We start from the raw sequence: 24,059 nt of genomic DNA, 5'->3' as shown, positions 1-24,059 counted from the left end.
TATATTTGAACATGGCTATCATATCACCCCTTAACCTTCTCTTCTCCAGGCTAAACATACCCAGCTCCCTAAGCCGTTCCTCATAAGGCATCGTTTCCAGGCCTTTGACCATTTTGGTTGCCCTCTTCTGGACACGTTCCATTTTGTCAGTATCTTTCTTGGTCTCTTAAGGTGCTACTGGAAGGAATTCTTTTGTTGAGGAATGGTTGACAACCTCAAAGAGGGATACCCGGCCACTCTCTCTATTCTTATCCCCTAAAAATGGCAGTTGAGGACACTTCTTCATCACTAGGGCTTATTCCCTTTCACGAATTCCTTCCAATCTTCGAATCCACTTGATCCCACAGGCTCCTTTCCTTCAAAGGCAGCGCAGACCGGCAAATGCCCACCAATGAGACTGGCAGGTCCGTAATCTGAAAAGGCATCTCCTTCAAGGTGGAACCCTCTTCAGGCCCAAGGGCCACTGGGCAACTTTCGGGGGGGCCACATCAGCAGTGGGCGGGGCCAAGGGTCAAAGTGGGTGGAGCAACAGATATGGATTTTTCCTTCCTCACAGAAGGCTGGTTTCAACAAATTCCTTCCTCCAGTCAGGCAAGGAAGAGGGCCCATTCCAGCCAGCGATGACACCAGCATTTCTGGAGAAATGACATTTTGCAGGTGCTAAATATAGGCAGGGGGGGGGGAGCAAAATCCCGGGATCCCTATTTCCCCCCCCCTCTCTCTTTTCCACTAGATCACACAGACAGAAAAGACATTGTAAGCAGACTTTGTTCCCAAGCTCCACCCCTTTGCTCTCCTCTTAAAGCCAAGCCTCCTGGCACCCTTCCCGTCTCTAACCCAATATTTATGTATTTGCATTTCGCACCATGACGAGAGCAGCGGAGCTTAAAAAGCACACGTACAACATCTTCTGCCTGAAAAAGGGAAAGGGGGTAAAACTGAAAAACCGGGAACGGCTTTCAAGTTTGCTGCCTCCCCTTCTGACCAGTGTTAGAAACTCGGGTATATAAGCTAGGCCCCAAATGGCTCCTTAAACCAAGGTTGTACTCACCAGAACAGAATGCTTACTTGCCATTTGGGGGCCCAGACGGCTCTAAAGCCTTGTTTTCCAAAGGGTGGACTGACTGGGATTGATTCTCAATCGAACATCTGAGAAGCTTGCTCACAACTTTCTGACATTTGCGGCCGGAACAAGCAAAATTTATTAATCGTAGTTGTTTTGGTAGGTGGCATTTTTATTTGCAAAATTGCTTTGAGGTATTAGGTGGCGCTGTGTGTTAAACCACAGAGCCTAGGGCTTGCCGATCAGAAGGTCGGCGGTTCGAATCCCCACGATGGGGTGAGCTCCCGTTGCTCGGTCTCAGCTCTGGCCCACCTAGCAGTTCGAAAGCACGTCAAAGTGCAAGTAGATAAATAGGGACCGCTCCGGCGGGAAGGTAAACGTCATTTCCATGAACTGCTCTTTAGTCATGCTGGCCACATGACCCGGGAGCTGTACGCCAGCTCCCTCGGCCAGTAAAGCGAGATGAGCACTGCAACCCCAGAGTCGTCTGCGAGTGGACCTAACGTTCAGGGGTCCCTTTACCTTTATTCTATGGAAGAGATTCATTAATGAAATTCAATTAAATCGACCAACAAACAAACAAACAAACAAACAAATAAATGTACTGTCTTTTTTAATTCCCCCAATATGGACTAACATAGCTAAACCTTAGAATTTTTTATGGGTAGATAGGATGGTCAACTGTAAAAAGAAGATGGGGAACCAGGCAGAGGGCCTTCTCAGTAGTGGTGCCCAGCCCGCCTTGTGGAACGCCCTCCCATCAAATGTCAAGGAAATAAACAACTATCTGACTTTTAGAAGACATCTGAAGGCAGCCCTGTTTAGGGAAGTTTTTAATGTTTGATGTTTTATCATGTTTTTAATATTCTGTTGGGAGCCGCTGGTGAAACCCAGCCAGATTGGTGGGGTATAAATAAATTTTTGTTGTTGTTGTTGTTGTTGTTGTTGTTGTTGTTGTTGTTGTTATCATCCTATTGTATCTTTAATAGGAGAGGGGATTTGAGCAGGTACAGCCTGCCATGCAACTAGTAAAGGGGCAGGATCCATCTCCCCTTTGGCATCTGGCCAACCTAAAAGTAGACTCTCCTTCTTCCCTCCCCACCCCCAACTCAAAGAACCCAGGACTCCAGATTATAAGTCCTCTTTCTTGGCTCAGGGTTAGTTCAGAGTACACTCACGCTAACAGAACCAAGAATAATTTGCTGGGCTTGATAACACTCTACCTCTGCCACAGCCTTTGGCCTAATCCAGGAAAGATACAGAAGCAAATCAGTGACAACAGACTCTAGCACAAGCGTACAGTTTGCGAGATCGTTCCTGCCCACACATTTACACACACCCAGCAGCCGGAGCTCAGATCAAATGCAACTCGGACAATAAAAACAAGGCTAGAGAGGGATAAAAAGCCGTCAACAAGCTACGCTGTGAGGCAACGATTCCAGGGAACAGAGGGAGGGAGGCAGGCGCAGTTTCTGTTAGGTGCCACAAATGCGCAAAATGCACCTGCTGACATCAGGGAGATCCAGATCCTGCACTAGGGTTAATTAATGCAAGTTGTGCAACACCCCAGAAGCTGTGTGCACACCTGAGAAGGATGTGGCAAGCTGAAGTGAGCGTCGCTGCAAGCAACGCTCCCATCATCCCCTGATCGCTGGTCCTGTTAGCTAGGGATGATGGGAGTTGTAGTCCCAAAACATCTGGAGGGCCGAGTTTGCCTCGGCCTGGTGTACACGGAGGAGGATCCGCAGAATGTCGACCATCCGGGATCAAATCCATCCGGGATCAAGGCTTCCGCCCAGAGCTGCCAATTTCACTTGCTGCCAAGGTGCTTTCTACAACTTTCCACGCAGCCAGAAATCCTACGAGGAGCTAGCTCACTGCTGTGCGAGAGACCTGGAAGAGTGCCTGGCTCCAGGAGTTCGGGGTTTTTTTACCTTTCAGCAGGCGAATAAGAGAGCTGCAGCTGCTGCTCCCATCCCCACCCTTCCCTTGCCTGCCATAATAAGAGTCCTGACTACAGGTGCAGGTAAATGTGCTGCGAGCAAAACAGCCCAACGCAACAAGAAAAGAAAAGAAGGGGAAGGTGCTTCTGTGCCTTTAATAGCTCTGTAGCAGAAGGAAATCTCAGCAATGGCTTGCAGGAGAGGCCTTGTTAATTAGGGCAAATGGGGCACTGCCCCACCAACCTCAGCCTGCCCGCACCTGGCTGTCATCTTAAGAGTTTGGATTTGATATCCCGCTTTTCACTACCCGAAGGAGTCTCAAAGCGGCTAACATTCTCCTTTCCCTTCCTCCCCCACAACAAACACTCTGTGAGGTGAGTGGGGCTGAGAGACTTCAGAGAAGTGTGACTAGCCCAAGGTCACCCAGCAGCTGCATGTGGAGGAGCGGGGACGCAAACCCGGTTCACCAGATTACGAGTCTACCGCTCTTAACCACTACACCACACTGGCTCTCTTACAACCAGTATAGGAGTGACACTATCTTGTCACCTCCCTCCTCCAGAGTTTCACTGCTGCCCTTGCAGAGCTCCTCTTGTGGGAGGGAATTCCATGGTTTCTGACTGTGCCCTGTGCAGCGTTGTTTTTTTTTTTTTTTTGGCCTGTAATAATACCTGCCCTTTAAATAGCACTCTAGGTACATTACCTTGCTGTAATAACACCTAGTAACGCAGGTCAATATTATTATCGCCTGCACTGAAGACAAGGGTGGGGACCAGTGAGCAATCGAAAGTAAGCTTGCCTTATTTCATTGAGAGGTTCCTGGCTTGAGTCCTTTCTCCCTCCATATTTTTTTTTTATTAGAATCATAGAATCATAGAGTTGGAAGAGACCACAAGGGCCATCCAGTCTAACCCCCTGCCAAGCAGGAAACACCATCAAAGCATTCCTGACAGATGGCTGTCAAGCCTCTGCTTAAAGACCTCCAAAGAAGGAGACTCCACTACACTCCTTGGTAGCAAATTCCACTGCCGAACAGCTCTTACTGTCAGGAAGTTCTTCCTAATGTTTAGGTGGAATCTTCTTTCTTGTAGTTTGAATCCATTGCCCCGTGTCCGCTTCTCTGGAGCAGCAGAAAACAACCTTTCTCCCTCCTCTATATGACATCCTTTGATATATTTGAACATGACTGTCATATCACCCCTTAACCTTCTCTTCTCCAGGCTAAACATACCCAGCTCCCTCTAAGCCGTTCCTCATAAGGCATCGTTTCCAGGCCTTTGACCATTTTGGTTGCCCTCTTCTGGAAAGTTTTCTATTTTACATTTTAGATTATTCATTTAAACAACCTTAAAGTATCAGTGACTTCCCTACTTCTCTTTCCATGGTTCATTTTGCGTAACTTAAATCCCTGCATACTTTACATAAACTAAACCATACAGTACTCCCATTATTACGTCCATCAAAACTTATTTACACTATTGAATTTATCTTGGGAGTCCTTTAAGAAGAGCCCAGCTGGAACTACCGTAGATCAGGCACACGTATAGCCCAGCATCCTGCACTCACAGTGATGAACCCGATGCCAGTGATTGGTATTCAGAAACATTACTGTCTCTGAGTGTGGAGACAGAGCCTAGTTACCATGGATAGTAGTCCCCAATGGCCTGGTCCTCCATTAATTTGTCTAGACCTCTTTTAAAGCCGCTGTGCTGCATCCTTACCCCACAGGAACTGGAGCACAAGGCTGCAGGTTCAATCCCTGGCCTCTCCAGTTAAAAGGGCACTAGGGAAAGACCTCTCCCCGAGACCCAGAAGAGTGACTACCTGTCAGAGTTAACAATACTGGCCTAGATAGCAAATAGTTGGACCTCTATTTAATTAATAACAACAACAAACAACAACAACAATTTATTATTTATACCCCACCCGTCTGGCTGGGTTTCCTCAGCTACTCTGGACAGCTCCCAGTAGAATATTAAAAGGACAATATAACATCAAACATCAAAAACTTCCCTTCAGAGTTCTTCTGAAAGTCAGATAGTTGTTTTATTTCCTTGACATCTGATGGGAGGGCATTCCACAGGGTGGGAGCCACTACCGAGAAGGCCCTCTGCCTGGTTCCCTGTAACCTCACTTCCCACAGTGAGCGAACCACCAGAAGTCCCTTGGAGCTGGACCTCAGTGTCCTGGCTGAATGATGGGGGTGGAGATGCTCCTTCAGAGGTTGGATGGCCATCTGTCATGGATGCTTTAGCTGAGATTCCTGCACTGCAGGGGGTTGGACTAGATGACCATCAGGGTCCCTTCCAACTCCATCTTTCTATGCTTCCCCCCCCCCTCTACAAATTAAGTTACTGGAGCCAATGACCAGTGCTAGTTCTAATTAAGAGTAGACCCTGAAGTTAACAGACATGGCTAACTTAAGACTCATTAGTTTCAATCAATGGGCCTACTCAAGAGTAGGCGCTTAGTTGGGCACAACCCGTGATCACATGCATCGGTCATGTGTCTGCAGAAGTACTAAAACAAAAAAATGAAAAGGTCAGATTGCAGCTAAAAGAGAAGAAGTCAAAACACTGGTGTGGTGCAGTGCTGACCGTCATCTGAAACCAGGACTGTTGACAGTTCATCCCCCTAACTTCTTGGCTTCTATGTGATTAATGGATCAAGTTAAGTAATTTTAGCCGTTTATTGCAAAACCTTAACAGAGACGGCGCTTTTGAGACTGCTTCTCTGAGGTCTGAAACGGATTCAAAGAAATCTGCTTCGGAGGCATATTTGCGAGGTCTGATCCAGCAGGAATCTTCTAATCGTTTTCCGTGCTGGGAAAGACTTCCTCCTTCAAGGAGAAAAACAGGCCAATGTCCATTTTATAGGTAGGGAATCCTGCGTGCATTCCCAGTTTTCTGCCTTTGAACAGAGCCCCTGCAGAACGTACCCAGCTTATCACCTGGAAGACACCTTCCAGCGAGTCAGACCACTTGGATCATCCACAGCTCAGTTGTGCCTGCACTGGCTGGCAGCTGCTCTCCAGGGTTGCTGCAGACCTGGGATCTTCTACCCTGCAAAGCGCTGAGCCGCAGCCCTTCCTGGCCCTGCTCGCTACCTGTTGGAGACTGCCAAAAGCCTCGAGAGTCTGCTGCTTTTTCTTCTCCCCAAACCCTCCTTGCCTTTGCTTGCTGCTCTCTCCACTGAATTCAGTGATGGGGAAAGCAGCTGAGAAAACAAGCCCTTCCTCCGGTGACTACCTTGGCGCCTGCCAAAGACGACAGGCGGCCAGGAGGTGTCCTTGAAACAGAAACCCAAGACGAGGAGGGAAGATGTGGCAGAGAGGGAGAGAGACTGGAAGTTCCCCCAGTGCAGCTCCACCCCAGGCCTGCACAACTTATTTGACCTGTTTATAACAATGCGCTGAATGCCTTTCTAAATACTCCTGTCAAACTTGGATTTGCGGAAGCGGCACTGTTGCCAGGGCCACATGATAATCATTCCACGTTTGTAAGAACTTGGATCTTTCGGTGTGTGGTCACACCCATACAGTGGAACTCCCTGCCTGTAGACACCAGGCAGACGTCTTCAATGTTCTATTTTCGGTGCCTGCTAAAAACATTTTTGTTTGGCAAGCCTATCCAGGTACGTAGAATGCTGGCATGTGTCTTAATCTGGTTGACTTTAAATTTTTTTTTAACCTTTTAAATAGTTGGTTTTAAATGTTGCTACTGATAATTTTTGTAAACCACTATGGAGGTTGCCTCGGCCCTGTATACCTGAAGGAGCGTCTCTACGCGCATCATTCTGCCCAGACACCGAGGTCCAGTATACAGTAAGCAGCACAAAAAACGGCGCACAGAAATCTACCAAACCATTCCACGTTCTGAATCCTATATTAGTAATCCAAAAATAGAGAGGACAATGCGAGAAATCTAATAAAGAAGCCACAAACAGAAAACTCATTCCAGTTAATGCAACAGGAAATTTTCAGTCTTTAAAGTTTCTTTAGCCAGGCTCCTGTAGATATTGATGAAGGTAAGTCCAGTCAGATGAAATATCGAAGATGTTACGCACAAATGTTAGACAGGGTGCCGGCGTTTGTCCCCTGTTTCGCCCATGGACAGTTTTGGGCTTCTTCAGTAAATTCTTTCCCAGGGTTTACTGTATTTTCATACATTCAAATTTACATGTTACAACATCTCATGTTAACTAGAACCTCTAATCTTCTTCTTCAGAATATTCTTCCTCAAGGTTTTGGTATATTTATACACTTTCAACTTCATATGCTAAGTTCTTTCTTGGCTTAAGCATTTATTCATTTATTCATTCAGTCTCTACCCGCATCATTCTGCCCAGACACTGAGGTCCAGCTCCGAGGGTCTTCTTGGTAGTGGCGCCCTCCCATCAGATATCAAGGAAATAAACATCTATCTGACTTTTAGAAGGCATCTGAAGGCAGCCCTGTTTAGGGAAACAACTATACCCCAGATGGGCAGGGTATAAATAATAATAATAATAATAATTATTATTATTATTATTATACCACCAATGAGAAGACAGTGGCACAAAATTAAAACCCATTGAGGCAAAAGAAAATTGCACTGCCAGACAATTAACAGATTTTACAGGGAGGATGTTGCAATAGGTATTGGTCGCCAAATTTTGGAAGAAACAATCCACTCCATCTTTTTTTGTGTGTGGGGGGGTATCTGGCACAGGATATCCATTCATGAAAGTTCCTGTTATAAGAAAGCTTGGGAAGGTACCATAAAAATGAAAACATGGAGGATAAACCTAGCAAGGGCTACTGGCCACAATGGTTACATTATCCCTTGATAGCAGGCCTTTGAATTCCAGTTCCTGAGAAATACAGATGGGCAGAATGCTCTTGTGCTCAGGTCCTGCTTACGAGGTTTCCCATAGGCATATGGTTGGCCACAGCGAGAATGGGATGCTGGCTGAGATGGGCCATTAGCCTGATCCAGCAGGGCTCATCTTCTGTTTTATTCCTTTTTAAGACTCTTTAAAAAGCTGGTGCAAATATATCTGGTTTCAGAACCAAAAGGTTTACTATTTAAAAAAAAAAAAGTTATCACTGGAAGTGGAATGGAAGGCAAACTCACGTTCATTCGTAACATGACACACCAGAGGTAATACCTAACTGAGGAGGGGTTGAGTTGCACGCGATTTATTGAATCAGTTCAGTTTGTTGAACCAGCCAACAGGCTTCACAATTAATTATTACCCTTGACAAGCTTCATAACCTGCCCTTCGCCATAAACGGGGCACACCACAGCGTTTAAAATTATACCGTACAGTTTGTAGATATTGTGCACAAATGAGTAGGCATTCCAGGAAGGTAAAGGGACCCCCTGACCATTAGGTCCAGTCACGGACGACTCTGGGGTTGCGGCGCTCATCTCGTTTTACTGGCCGAGGGAGCTGGCGTACAGCTTCCGGGTCATGTGGCCAGCATGACTAAGCCGCTTCTGGCGAACCAGAGCAGCACACGGAAATGCCATTTACCTTCCCGCTGGAGCGGTACCTATTTATCTACTTGCACTTTGACATGCTTTCAAACTGCTAAGTTGGCAGGAGCCAGGACCGAGCAACGGGAGCTCACCCCGTCGCAGGGATTCGAACCACCGACCTTCTGATCAGTAAGCCCTAGGCTCTGTGGTTTAACCCACAGCGCCACCCACGTCCCTCCGGAAAGGTACTAATGTGAATTATGTATTTGTGAGTGGTGTCCTATTTATCCTCTGTGCTGCTAACACAGGCAAATAAAAGCAGCTTCTTGCCAGCCACCGCTCCCCCGTAGCCCCATTCAATCACCACAATAGGGCTATATTTTACCCCCTCTGCAGCATGACTGGGAAAACAAAGAGCTCACCTGAGATGCTTCCAAGCCTATCGATCAGTAGGCTGCCTCGGAATAAAAATGGCCCCCAACAGACAATTCTCATTGGAGGGTAAACCTTGCTTGGAACAAAACATCCCTGATGAATTAAGACCCTCACAGAGGGGACTTTGACATGGTATGCAAACAGCCATCTGTTTGCTGACAGGATCAGGGTGTTTTGGATGAAAAACAGAGACTTTAAACACACAAACACTGAGACGTCTGGAGAAAAAGTTCTGTCTATATAACTCTCCCCCATATTCAAGGTCAGACTGTTTTGCCCATTTAGTCTGCTACTGTCTAAAAAGGGGTTGCCAATGCAGTGCCCACAGGCACCATAAAACCCCCAATAGCCTTTTCTGGTGGCCCCCTGGCAAGGCTCCTGGACTGTGGAGTTTCCTAGAAAGAAAGAAAGAAAGAAAGAAAGAAAGAAAGAAAGAAAGAAAGAAAGAAAGAAAGAAATTAACTATCCAACCCTCCCCAGAAAGAAAGCTACAAAGCACAGCATGCAAGTACCCTTCAAAGCAATTTCTCTATTAAAGTTGGTTTATCCGATACATTAGTTCCACACAGAACATTTGCAACAATAACGGGCATGTCTACTCAGAAGTCCCTTTGTGCTTAATAGAGCTTTACTCCCAAGCAAGTGGGTATGGAATGGCAGCCTATGTTTGGTTTCAGGTTGGCACCGGGGGGGGGGAGTGGAGTTCATGTGCCCTTAACAGCTGTACAACAGGCAGAAATTCAACAGGTTAAGCCTGTATGAAAATGCAATTCTGGGGAAAGCTTCGCCATCTCTCTATTTTTAAGTTATGCCATCACCCCACCCCCCAAAAAAGCAGTCATTTTGTGGGCTGGCACCCACAGAACACTCTCAGAATTCTGGTCCAAAAAGGTTGGTGACCTGTCATCTATCTGAACCTTTCCCATGGAGATACTAAGAACCGCAGGGTTGTAGCTCAGTAGGAGAACATGTGCCTTGCCTGAATAAGGACCCAGGTTCAATCCCCAGCATCACTAGATAGGGCTGGGAAAGACCCATGCCTGACACTCAGGAGACCCGCTGCCAGCCAGTGTCAAGAACATTGGGCTTCATGCACCAATGCTCTGAACTGGAATAAAGGCAGCTGTCCATCTCTCCTAAGGACTGAATTATTGAAACTGTATACAAAATTGTGCACCGTCACTGAGCTGGTCAAACACACCTGGCCAAACACACCTGAGATGTGTGTTTTCAGCCCCCACCCCCTTATTCCTGTGACTGTGCTCTGTTTCAGGTGTTGTTTAGTTCTGAATTTTAAATTCCTGCAACCCACCCAGGCATCAGCCAGAGAAGAGCGGGTCATAAATTTGTTGTTGTTTTGTCGTTCAGTCGTGTCCAACTCTTCGTGACCCCATGGACCAGAGCACGCCAGGCACGCCTGTCTTTCACTACCTCCCGCAGTGAAATTTATAAATTTATTTACAAATTTAGTAAGTGACAATAATATGCTCCCAGCTCTCTTAATTGACCAGAAACAGTTCCAACATTCTGCTACCTGTTCCTGATGAATCACATTTTGTCCCTAATTTTCCATTCGGGGAAATCGGAAGAACAGATTTTTATTTTTTAATTTTTTTTTAAAGAGAAGTGTTAGCCTACATATGCACGCGTGCAAAAACACCGCCCCCCCCCAATAGTTCACTGCTTCCCCTTTCTCTACGCCCTCATAGCTACTTATCTCAATAGCAGAAGTTGCTAAAAAGGATCTCAGTTGCAGCGAGGAATGCTTGAGGAATGTATCAGTGAATTCTGGCCATATCTCCACCTCAGGGACCAGGCTTGCAAATCAGGACACTGGTCGCTTTTAGATTCTGCGCCTCTTGGCTCAAAAGCATGCCCAAACGGCACATAAAATGCTTATTTAAAAATGCACAATTTGTAAGAAAAACACACTGTGTGTGTCTGTATTTGCGTTTATTTTTATTTTTTTACAAACGAAGCTTCTTAGATTAAAGCAAAACAGGATGGGACCATACACACAAAACCAACACAGGCCATAAATGAAGACTGATTCACCAACCCTCTAACTGTAGCCTAAGCTCGGTGCAGCCAGATCTATGATGTGATATTAAGGATTCTGTTAAGCAAGGGCTGTGTGTTGGTTAGTTTTTACACACACACACACACACACACACACACGGAAACAGTTGTGGGGTTTTGGTTTACAGTACTTCTTAAATCAGTGCAGAACGAATGCAACATAACACAAGCAGAAAAGAGCCTTCAGCGATATATAACAGAATCGCAGGAAGGAATTCAGCATAGCGCTATGGCAGTCATTCTGTCAGTGCAAACATTTCAGCTTGACAGGTGAATTGACCCCCTCCTGCTGTTTTGGGGTTCTCCTGATCCCCACAAGCCAATTCCGGAGGGTAGGTGGGGGGAGCCCCATCGCACTAGCAACTGCTTCTGCAACTGTGACTTTTAAAACCATAATTTGAGAGCTGAGAGGACCCCGATGGCTCATCTATTCCAACCCCCCTGCTCAATGAAAGACTTTATTGGGGGGGGGGATGAAAAGGAATTTTCAGTGTAAGGAAAAACAGGGGTGTTTTCATTTGCAAAACACGATGCCCTGGCAATGTCATGGGAGTTGCTTCTCTGTGCAGCAATCCCCATGCTGCCAGGGTGGCACATGTGAATCCGGCAAACACATGGCCAAGGGGGAAAAGAAAAGGGGTGGCCCCACACACTTTTGGCTCTGACCCTCCCTGCTGCTACTATGCAATCGCCAGTGCATCCCACCCACCCACCCCAAACGCCACCGTGGGAATGCAGCTCTCAACAGAGAAAAGATTGCCCGCGCCCATGTAAAATTAGCCACAAAATATAACTGCTGCCTTGATTACGAGTGAGACATCTCCAGCCTCTGGGCCACTTTAGGCCCTCCAGGCCTTCTCCCCATTTGACACACAAGGACATTAACCCCAAGCCCACCTGTCCTACAGCTGATGTCCTTTATGATGTCGTACGAGAGGCAGGGAAACCTGCAGCTGGCTGGGCTAACGGGGGCGGGTTGCTCATTGTCTGGGCTTGCAAAGCCTCACATATCAGCTGACGCTCAGGGCCTGCTTAATCTTTGCTTCTGGCACTTTGCAAGCCACACTGATCAGCTGATTAAACAGGTCACCTGACATAGTTGTGATGATTGACATGGGGAGATAAGGGGCCAACCCACTAGCCGCATCCGGTTTTCCTCACACCTGGCTTTGACGGACCAGATAAAATTCCATCTGGTCCAATATTATGTTCCAACAGAGACCAACCAGAGATGCCTCTGGGGATATACAGTCATACCTCAGGTTACGGCTGCTTCAGGTTGTGTGATTTCAGGTTGCGCACCGTGCCGAACCCGGAAGTACCGGAACGGGTTATTTCTGGGTTTCAGTGCCCGTGCATGCACAGAAGTACTAAATCGCACTTTGTGCGTGTGCAGAAGTGCCAAATCGCGACCCACGCGTGCGCAGACGTAGCGCTGCGGGTTGCAAATGCTGCAGGTTGCGAACGTGCCTCCCGCATGGATCACGTTCGCAACCCGAGTGTCCACTGTACAGACTCTGCAAATTAGAAGCAACAGTGGGCATCTGGCTGTCCCCAGCACCTGGTATTCAGATATACTGCCTCTGCATAAAGAAGTTCTATTTTTACTAGGATGACCTAACCCAAAGAATGCATCTAAGCCAGAGGCCATCACACCTTTCAATATAAAATACCATTGATTTAATTATGCATTGTGCAAGGGACACACATTTCAAGCGGTGCCCTTAAAGTAGAACGAGGCGGCTCATTCCTTTCTTCGTTACATTTTAAAGGGAGAACCATGTTTTGAAAACACGTGTCCTCGATCCAGCCACAGTCACCACTGATATATACATCGGGAAGAACTTTCTTCCCGGCAACCGTGGAACGGACTCCCGCGGGAGGTTGTAGACTCTTCTTCATTGGGGGTTGTAAAGAAGAGGGTGGATGATCATCTGTCATGGATGCTTGAGTTGAGACTGCTGCGTTGCAGGGGGTTGGACTAGATGACCCTTGGGATCCCTTGCAACTCTGCAGTTCTGTGATTCTCCGATATCCCTGGGCAAGTCAATTACCTTTCAGCGCCAGTTCTTCCACCTACAGAATTCAAACAATAAACCTGACCTACCTTCACAGGCTATTATAAAGAGAAATGGTGTTTACTTGCTCTAAGCCTTCAGGTTTGGGCAAGGTTAAAATAAATTAAATTCTATTCTACCCTGGCCTACTTTAGATCAAACATTTGAACATATCCTCCTTTTTTTTGCCTGTCTACTCCCTTCTTGACAAAAGTACGTGGTCCCTTCTGTCCCTAAACCATGTGACGTTTGTTATAGGAGAAATGACCTTTTAATTCCTCTCAGAGAAATGTCACGGCCTGTCAGCGCTCTACTGTGGGCACTTTCCCCTCGAACAAGTAAAATGCTTATGAACATTCTGTGCCACCACAGAGCCCCGAGTCCAATGCTGAGAATGAGTTTATATCCTCACGTATTTGGGGGGGGGGGGCAGGACCCTGAAATTTCTGTGCTGCGCATCTTTGGGGGGAGTTATATAAAGGAAGCAGCCATTACCAACAAGGGCTCCACAAACCCACTTGCCAGCTCTCCGCTAAGGCACACTTTTAAGAAAAACAAATTTTAAGAAGATCCCCTGCCCTTCTCCCAAGCCTGGAGAACTGGGTGGGGTGTCACCTGATCCTGGACTGCACTTTGGAGAGGCTCTGCAAGCTTAGGCGAGCTCTCTCACTGCTTCCTGAAGCTCTCTGGAACTTAGCAAAGATCCTGAAAGCTGCCTTATAGAGAGCCAGCCTCTTGCTCCATCCAGTTCAGCGTTGCTTACATCAGCCTTTGCCAACTTGGTACCCACCAAATGCTTTGGACCAGGGTGGATTTGATTTAAATCAAACTGATTTAAATCACGATTTAAATCACTAGTCAGTAAGGCTTGATTTAAATCAGTGTTTTCTACATAAAGACTAATTTTTTGCTGGTATAACTTGAATATGCAAGTAGATGAAGATTTTTAGAATAACAACTTTTCATATTAGTTTTTTTTATCCCCAGTTTAATAGGTTAATCATTCATATTTGGACAACTTTTCTGTCGTACTTAGGAAGGAGAAAAATAATCATTACCTTAATAATAACAATTTAAATAGATTTATTAGATCCATTCCACTCCAAACAATCAGAAAAAAATATTGTTTCTATTCTGTTCACTGAACTTCTTGAAACTTAACACTGAAGGGGTTGATTCTGTATTCATAGGTTTGTAGAACAATAGGGTTAAAGTCTTTTTCTCAACTCTGTTCATGTTATAACGTTTTTGCTGTGAAGAAGAGGCATGTGATCTCTGCCGAGTCAAATTCAGTTTTGAGAACTGCAAAAGTAAACCAAGAATCTGTGACAATATCTTGTAGGCAGAGAAACTGCCCAATAATCTTACAAAAACCTCTGGAAGAGCATAAATGACATTGTGAATGGGTTAATGGAATTTATTTACCAAAAAAATTAAACATATACAGCCTTATTCTACATAATTAAAAAACCTAATCTTTATTTCATGATTGAATAACCTTTGGATGGTAATATATTTTCACCAAAAAGCATTTTATTTTTAAAAATCCAATTCAAATTAAAAAAATCCGATTTAAATAAAAAAAATCTGATTTTTTTGATTTGATTAAAAAAAAATCATTGATTTTTATCCACCCTGCTTTGGACTACAATTCCCATCAGCCTCTGCTGCAGTGACTCACAGCAGGCAACCAGGGTTTCAGACAGGAGTCATTCCCCAGTACTAACCTGGGGGTCGAACCTAGGGCCTTCTGCATGCAAAGCAGATTGCTCAACCACCAAGCCACAGTCCCCCCTCAGCTCAGAGGTGGAAAGGCTGGCTTCTCCCTGCAGCCACTCAGGCAGTCAAAGCATCTCTAACTCCCAGTGTGTCAGCCTGGACCATTTTATCGTGGTCTTCTTGAAGAGGGCAAGGTTTAACTGGCCTCCCAAATCTGTGGTTCTCTGGTTACTGGTCTCCCCTTCTTTTTCTTTCTCTCTTTCTCATCTTCCAGGAAATTTCTAGGCTGTGTGTTTGAATATTCCTCAGAATATGACAGTGCCTTATTACAACACAGCACTATTTGCCTGCTCAGCATCCCATGCTAAGTGTTTGTGCGGAAGGAAGCAACTTCCCCTTTCGTATTAAAATGACGAACGTCCCTGTTTTGTTTATTATCTGCTGCCCAGGTTTTTGAAAAACAAAGAAACACCTATACAGTAGCACCTCGGGTTGCAGACGCTTCAGGTTACAGACTCCGCTAACCCGGAAGTAGTACCTCGGGTCAAGAACTTTACCTCAGGATGAGAACAGAAATTGTGCTCTGGTGGCCCAGCGGCAGCGGGAGGCCCCATTTGCTAAAGTGATACCTCAGGTTAAGAACAGTTTCAGGTTAAGAACGGACCTCCGGAATGAACTTAGTGCGTAACCAGAGGTACCACTGTATAGGTTTTCTGCCAGTGTTAGAAACTCAAGATATATACCGGTATGCTCAAAAGTTTTATTTTTCAATGAGACTTTTTGGTTCCTGAAATTTGTTCCGATTGTGCGGATAAAATGTAACGGATAGAATTCCACAGGATGTGTTGCTAGTGTGTGAAAACAGTCAAGAGCCAAGGATCCCCAGGCATGCACCTCCAGGTGGTGGAGACGTCAGGCGCCATCCTGGTGCCCAGACATTGGTCGCAAGTGGCCAATAGCCAGGTGCAAAATGTGCCCAGGCCAATTTCGAACGCTGTCCTCTGCCTTGGCTTGAGAAGTATTGAAGTCATTAAAAGAAATGGCTCTACGATATCATTCTGGGTCTCTTCCCTCCACTAGGGACTAGGTGCTTGAGAAGTACAACGTACACTGCAGCATCTCATTTCTGGCTACTGATAATTCATATACTCCTGAATACGTTTATAAAAAAAATTGCAGCCACCCAGGAGACAAACCAAGCTGTTTCGTCAGGCCCAGGGATTAGTCTTCTAGGTTAAGGGAGCATGGCAGAGGTGTGTAAGATTTTGAGCAGTGTAGAAAAAAGTGGATAAGGATTTCTCCCTCTCTCATGATGCCAGAACCTGGGGGCATCCAAAGAAGCTGAACGTTGGAAAGTTCGGGACAGACAAAAGAAAGCAGTTATTCACACAGCACATCATTAAGCTAAGGAATCGGCTCCCAAAAGAGGGAGGTGGCAGGTACCAAACTGGATGGTTTTAAAAAGAATATTAGACAAAAATCATGGAGGATACGACTACCACAGGATGCTACACATAGTGGCTATGTTTCACCCATGGGCCTTTGGCTGGTCACTATGGGAACAAGAGGATGGACTAGGCCTCTAATAATAATAATAATAATAATAATAATAATAATTTTTATTTATACCCTGCCCTTCCTGTTTTAAAAACCAGGGTCAGGGCAGCTAATAACAGATATAAAACATTGATTGAAGGGGACTTAAAAAACAGCTTAAAAACAGCATAAAATACAACATAAATGTAGCATCCATGTCAATAAAATTCGAAAAATTCAGGGTCAATTTTTTTTGGGGGGGGGGAACCCAGTTCAGTAAACATCAAGTGATCGCCAGGGCTAACTGGCCAAGTTAGTCCTGCTAGGGCCAGCAAGGAGACCAGGGAAGAATTTAAATATGGTGTCCCAGAAGGGTTTCTTCTTAGAAAAAGGAAAGGGAAAAGGGAATGGAGGATCAGGTTAATTCAAATTGAAGGCCAGGCGGAATAGCTCTGTCTTACAGCCCTTGCAGAAGGAGATTATTATTATTAATAACAATAACAATAACTTATTATTTATACCCCGCCCATCTGGCTGGGTTTCCCCAGCCACTCTGGGCGGCTTCCAAAAGAATGTTAAAATACAATAATCTATTAAACATTAAAAGCTTCCCTAAACAGGGCTGCTTTCAGATGTCTCCTAAAAGTCTGGTAGTTGGTTTTCTCTTTGACATCTGGTGGGAGGGTGTTCCACAGGGCGGGTGCCACTACCAAGAAGGCCCTCTACCTGGTTCCCTGTAACTTGGCTTCTTGCAGCGAGGGAACCGCCAGAAGGCCCTCGGTACTGGACCTCAGTGTCCGGGCACAACAATGGGGGTGGAGATGCTCCTTCAGGTATACTGGACCGAGGCCGTTTAGGGCCCGCAGGATCCTAGTCTCATGGGACAGAGCATTCCACCAGGTTGGAGCTGTCACTAAAAAAAGCCCTGGCTTCTTTAGGGCCTGGGACCCTAAAGCTATTATTATTCATGGACCTTAGGGTCTTCTGTGGGACATACCAGGAGAGGCAATACGAGGGAAACCTGGAAACAAAACCAGGGGAAGCTGAAAGAGGCAGTAAGGCATAAGAACATGCAAAGATCCTTACTCCTTCTCCTGGACGGGAAGTCGGATCTATAGAAAAAGGCCATTTTTATTTCAACGTTTTGTGATTACTCTTTGGTATATTATTTTTCTTTTTGTTCTGTGTTGATGTATACAGATAATTGCCTTTCTTGGTGTGTTAAAGTGAAAAGAAAAGAAAAAAGAACATGCAAATATCCCGCGTGGCCCTGACACAAAGTCCATGCAGCCAAACACCCTGTTCCCAACAAGTGTCAGCCAGATTATTCTGGGATGCTTACAAAGCAGTTAACGCCCCTCGCCCTGTTTGTCAGCATCGTGCCCATCCCTGCGCCATTCTGAAAGGTAAGGAGGAAAAGGCCACAGAACCTCCGTCTCCCAATTTCAGGCATGCAGGCCAGTTGTTTTAATACCCGAATGGGCCTGGGAATATGACCCTTATCCCGGGTCCAGTTGGAATTAAAAACCATTAGCAGAGGTTACATCCTATTGGGAGCCCACGGATCAGAAGAAATCAGAAGCTCGCAGAACAATCCAAAAACGATAGAGCTTGAAAGCTTAATGAGCTCTTGGGGGGGGGACTTTTAATGAGCTTTGGAAGTAAAAAGCTGCAAAGGTGGTGATTTGTCTTAACTCTGCCTGCTTGAGAAAAGAGCCAGCAGACATGAGCTAGGAATGGGTGATGGGTCTTATATATGAAGGCAGGCAAGAGGGTGGGTGGGCTGCCAGGACAGGAGTACAGTGCCAAATGCTTCAGGGAAGCAACACAACCAGACAACACCTGCTTTGCATGCAGAAACCCCTGCCGCCAGTTTTAGGTAGTATGGTTAGGAAAGACCACCCACCCCTAGACCTTGGAGAACCATTGCTTGCTGGCCGGCATAGTGGTTAGAACAGGCATGGCCAAACTTGGCCCTCCAGCTGTTATGGGACTACAACTCCCATCATCCCTAGTTAACAGGACCAGTGGTCAGGGATGATGGGAATTGTAGTCCCAAAACAGCTGGAGGGCCATGTTTGGCCATGCCTGGGTTAAAGTATCAGTCTAGGGCCTGGGAGAGCAGGGTTCAAAATCCTGCTCCACCATGAAGCCCGCCAGGTGACCCTGATCTAATCACTGCCTCTCAGCCTAACCAAATTTGCAAGTACAGGTGGGTAGCCGTGTTGGTCTGCCATAGTCAAAACAAAATAAAAAAAAATGCTTTCCAGTAGCACCTTAGAGACCAACTAAGTTTGTTCTTGGTATGGGCTTTCGTGTGCTGAAGAAGTGTGCATCTGAAGAAGTGTGCATGCACACGAAGAAGTGTGCATGGTATCTGAAGAAGTGTGCATGCACACGAAAGCTCATACCAAGAACAAACTTAGTTGGTCTCTAAGGTGCTACTGGAAAGCATTTTTTATTTTATTTTGTTTCAAATTTGCAAGGTTGCTGTTGGAATAACATGAGGAGTAGAAGGGCTAGGAATGACGCCCCGAGCATTTGGGAAGAAAGGAGGGCTAAATATGCAGCGGTACAGTATATAAAATAAAAACAAGCACCAGGCTAGATGTATTCTGACTCAATACATAAGGCAGCTTCATATGTTTTCCATGTTACAGAGCACAGAGGCAAAGAGTTCACCAACTGTGGCGCAGTGAGGATTCTACGTTGGAGGTGCAACAGGAAAACAGTGGCTCGTTCAGATTTCAAAAACGGTGCACTGCACTGAAAATAAAACTGCAACAAAACAGATACCCTTTTTTTGCGGCATTTGCCGCAATTGCACGAAGCGATTTGTGCTTTCGGCATGCATACCTGGACCACGGGGCCATTTAATTGTTTAACAAAAATATAGCGACTCACTGGACAAGAGAGGCAAGGCATCCATGGTGTTGCAGAAGAAACACCTGGAGGGTGATATGCCCAATGGGAGGTTGAGGGGCAACACCCGACTGGTGCCCTTGTAAGATGAGGGTGTCGCCTAGGGAGGGGGGAATGCTAAGAGAAACACCAGCTTGTGGAAAATACTGAAATTTGAGTGTGGAAACGGCACAGCGAGTCTTACCATGAGTGGCAGGAGCCTTGTGGCTTCACACTTGGCAATGGGTAGGAGAAAAGTGGGGGTGAGGGGGGAGAAGAATGTATTTCACAGGCACCCATTCTTCTCACTTTTAGTATTAAGGCAGGGGTGGGGAAACTTTTTCCAGGCTGAAGGCCACATTCCCTTCTGGGGGCCACACACCAGTGGTGGTCATGGCCAGAGGCAAAACAAGGTCCACAGAATCATAGAATTGTAGAGAACCTGGGGATAATCTAGCCCAACTCCCCTGCAATGCAGGAATACGCGATGCAATGAATGCCAATTTTGCCTTTGTGCACAGCCAGCCCTCTCCATCCCCCATCCACCAAAGCACGACCAGTGTCCAAGGGCACATTTAAGCCAAGCTTAAAAGGTAAAGGGACCCCTGACCGTTAGGTCCAGTCGCGGACGACTCTGGGGTTGCGGCGCTCATCTCGCTTCACTGGCTGAGGGAGCCGGCCTACAGCTTCCGGGTCATGTGGCCAGCATGACTAGGCCGCTTCTGGTGAACCAGAGCAGCGCACGGAAACGCCGTTTACCTTCCCGCCAGAGCGGTACCTATTTATCTACTTGCACTGTGTGCTTCCGAACTGCTAGCTTGGCAGGAGCTTGGACCGAGCAACGGGAGCTCACCCCATTGCAGGGATTCGAACCACCGACCTTCTGATCGGCAAGCCCTAGGATCTGTGGTTTAACCCACAGCACCACCCACGTCCCTCCAAGCTTAGAAGGCCACACTTGGCTCCCAGGGTGAAGGCCCAGCATTCCTGATTGAAACAAACACTGCCAAATTTATGTATGCAACTCAAAAGCACTAGTGGCTAGCAGGCTGCGGAGCCACAAATCAAAAGAGGATCAAGGTTGCCTCACACCACACTCACACAGGGTTGCAACAGGCCCTACATCACTCACACTGCATACCACACCCTGGCCCACAAGTCCCCCTGCTCCTGTCTAGAGATGGCACACCCCTTCCTGCACAAGTGAGTTGGCCATCTATGGACCAGAAGCACAGAAGACATGCGACCACTGCAACTTCATCAAAAAGGGGGTAGGTTTGCCTGGCCTTTGGGAACACACTTTCCACGCAATGGATTTGTGCCAGAAATGCCAATGGCCCTCGTCATCCAGTGTGGCTAAGAGTGTCAGACCAGGACCTGGAAGACCAGAGTTTGACTCGGCCACTCAAGCGCATTGAGTGACCTCATGGCAATTCCTACCGCCTCTCGGCCAAACCTACTGCACAAAGCTGTGGCAAGAGGAGGGAAAGATGTGGGGCTGGATGGAACCATTATTACATCACTTTGTGGTCCTTGGAGGAAAAGTTGGGGGGCAGGGCCGGATGTAAATTTAATATAAATAAAACCCTCTCCCACCTCTTTTGTAACTTGCTACTGACACTTCCAAAATAAGATTGATATCAAAAATAAACACACACACACACACTGCAGGAAAGCAATTTCTGGGACATGGGGACAGAAACTCAGCAAAACGGGCACCTTCCTCACCCACCCAAATGTGGCAATGCCCATCAATCACGCGCAGGAGGGGCACCGCACTTAAAGCAACCAGGTCCGGAGTTTAACATTAAAGACATGCCACCACAGTTTTGGGCAGCCTTTCCCCCTTCTTCTTTCTTTTTTTAGAGTTGCCACATGTTTCTTTGTTTCTCTCCGGCTGCAACAGAAAAGCGACTCCCTCCCTCCCTCCCTTCACCAACCTCAAGCGCCTTAAACGAAAGTTTTTGTTTGTTTGTTTGTTTGTTTTAACTCTCGGCCATCCTCACGCTACAACGCGCCGAGATAACCAGACAGATAACCGTCAGGGGAAGTATTTTTAAGAAAAGAAAGCAAGGAAACAGAAGTCTGCCCAAGAAGGGCGGGGCGGGGGCTTCTTCTCGGCTCCCTTAGTTTGCGCTTTCACATACCCAGCCAGGGAGGAAGTGCGGAGGAGAGAGTGGGGGCCAAGGAGGCTCGGATGCGTCTTTTCTCCGGAGAGGGAGCTCATATACATATATATATATCATTTTTAAGCTTCCACGCTTTCCCGATTCCCTGCAAGGAGAGGAGGCGCAGGAAAGGGCGCGCAGGGCGCAGCGTTCCTCTTACCTTGACGAAGAGCTCGACTTGGGGCTGTTCCTCGGCCATGTCGAGGGAGGCTGGGCGCGCTGGGGTTGGGGGGCGGGAGGGAGGGAAGCTGCTGCTTTGCGGGCAAAGGAGAGGTTTCGGTTGGATTTAAGGGAGAGGGCAACGGACCGCGCCGATCGGCTCAAAAAGAGAAAGGAAAGCAAGCCTCTCGTAACTTCAAGCAACTTCCCTCCGCGGCTCCGGGCCACGCCCAGGAACTGAGCCCGGGCGAGCCGTGAGTCACCGAGGATGGGCGGATGATAGCAGAGCGCGGGCGGAGGGAGGAAGAGAGGGAGGGAGGGAGAGGACCAGCCCCGGCTGGGGGGGCCGTGGAGCAGCCGCGGGGTGGGATTCTCTCTCGCGCCAACCTCCTTCGCTTCGCCCTCTCCTCCGATTTCGCTCCCGTTTCCCCTTTTCTACTTTCTCCGCGTCTTCCTTAAGCAGAGGGGAAACTAGGCTTCATTTCACCTGAGTCAAAGTTTGGCACGCACAGTTGTGGTAGTCTGGTGTTGTTGTTGTTGTTGTTCAGTCGTTCAGTCGTGTCCGACTCTTCTTGACCCCATGGACCAGAGCACGCCAGGCACGCCTTTCCTTCACTGCCTCTCGCAGTTTGGCCAAACTCATGTTAGTAGCTTCGAGAACACTGCCCAACCATCTCGTCCTCTGTCGTCCCCTTCTCCTTGTGCCCTCCATCTTTCCCAACATCAGGGTCTTTTCCAGGGAGTCTTCTCTTCTCATGAGGTGGCCAAAGTACTGGAGCCTCAACTTCAGGATCTGTCCTTCTAGTGAGCACTCAGGGCCGATTTCCTTGAGAATGGATAGGTTTGATCTTCTTGCAGTCCATGGGACTCTCAAGAGTCTCCTCCAGCACCATAATTCAAAAGCATCAATTCTTTGGCGATCAGCCTTCTTTATGGTCCAGCTCTCACTTCCATACATTAATACTGGGGAAACCATAGCTTTAACTATACGGACCTTTGTCGGCAGGGTGATGTCTTTGCTTTTTAAGATGCTGTCTAGGTTTGTCATTGCTTTTCTCCCAAGAAGCAGGCGTCTTCTAATTTTGTGACTGCTGTCACCATCTGCAGTGATCATGGAACCCAAGAAAGTGAAATCTCTCACTGCCTCCATTTCTTCCCCTTCTATTTGCCAGGAGGTGATGGGACCAGTGGCCATGATCTTAGTTTTTTTATGTTGAGCTTCAGACCATATTTTGCACTCTCCTCTTTCACCCTCATTAAAAGGTTCTTTAATTCCTGGTAGTAAGGTTAAAGCTTACTCGGAAATGGTGTATAATGAAATGAAAAGGATGTTTAAAATAAGGTTGTTTTTTATTTATTTTTTAAAAAACAACAACAATCCAGCAGCCTTTCTTTTGGGAGTTATAGGGACAGAACTACTTAAACCAGGGATGGCCATCCCTGACCATTGGTCCTGTTAGCTAGGGGTGATGGGAGTTGTAGTCCCAAAACAGCTGGAGGGCCGAGTTTGGCCATGCCTGACTTAAACTGTATACAGTCGTACCTCGTGTTGCGTTCGTCATGGGTTACGAACACGCCGATCCCAGAAGTACCGGAACGGGTTACTTCCAGGTTTGGCGGTTCACGCATGCGCAGCCGTGCAAAATGACATCATGCACAGAAGCACCAAATCTCGTCATGCGCAGGCGCGGCGCTTCAGGATGCGGACCTTTCAGGTTACGAATGGGGCTCCGGAACGGATCCTGTTTGTAACCAGAGGTACCACTGTAGAAACGTATTCATGTATGCAACTACAGCGGCAAGAATGTGACTTGTCCCAAAATGGAAAGAAAATTGATACAAAAACTTATGGAATATGCAGATATGGTGAAACTTACCGGAAGAATAAGAAATCAAGATAACAAACTTTTTTATAACAGGATGGAAATGGTTTATTGACTATTGACAGATAAATTGTAAACAGATAAGAACACGGGCAGGATTCTTGTAATAACCTGCAGTTTCTTAAGAGTATATATTTAAAGAAGGCGAATGAATGAGCAAATAAGTTAATTTGGATATGCAGGAGATATAAAAAATTAATTTAAGGAACCGCAGAAAGAAGGGGGAGGAAATCAAGCTTTGAAATATCAAAATGATTGCAAAATCAGTGAAATGTATAAACCTGAAAAGTATAAATAAAATAATAATAAGCTTGGCACACATCGCTCACCTGGTTGGGAGGCCCCCCTGGAGGCTTCACCCAGGGCAAAAAACCTGGCTAGCCCCCCAACCCCTTGTACCTACGGAGGACACTCAATTGTTCCCTCCCCCCCCCAAAAAAATGCAGGGGTGTGGAGGGACCTATGGCTCTCCAGATGTTCACAGCACACTGCAGCTCCCATGGTCCTTCCCCCCTGACCCCTCTGGCTGGGGCAGGTGGGCAAGGCAGTGCCAGCAGCATCCCGAGGGCCACAGGCCTATGCCCCCCCCCACCGTCCCTGTTTTAAATCATAAAAGTGGCCCACCTCTTTCCATGAACCACAGCAACGTAAGCT

At 46.8% G+C, this 24,059-nt stretch overlaps 1 protein-coding gene across 1 annotated transcript in view; it reads right to left on the bottom strand.

Moving 5' to 3' along the window:
- CLIC1 (chloride intracellular channel 1) overlaps nt 1–21,632 on the bottom strand; it is a 33,127-nt gene extending 11,495 nt beyond the window's left edge. Inside the window, exon 1 of the mRNA XM_033141636.1 lies at nt 21,524–21,632. Within this exon, the coding sequence (XP_032997527.1) occupies nt 21,524–21,562 (39 nt within the window). The 5' untranslated portion in view covers nt 21,563–21,632. The remainder of the gene's footprint in view (nt 1–21,523) is intronic.
- Nucleotides 21,633–24,059: the final 2,427 nt, after the last annotated feature.

The sequence above is a fragment of the Lacerta agilis genome, chromosome 2, assembly GCF_009819535.1.
Source record: "Lacerta agilis isolate rLacAgi1 chromosome 2, rLacAgi1.pri, whole genome shotgun sequence".
Lineage (NCBI taxonomy): Eukaryota > Metazoa > Chordata > Lepidosauria > Squamata > Lacertidae > Lacerta > Lacerta agilis.
Note: the sequence above shows the minus strand (reverse complement) of the source record. Positions and strands in the feature narration are given on the sequence as shown.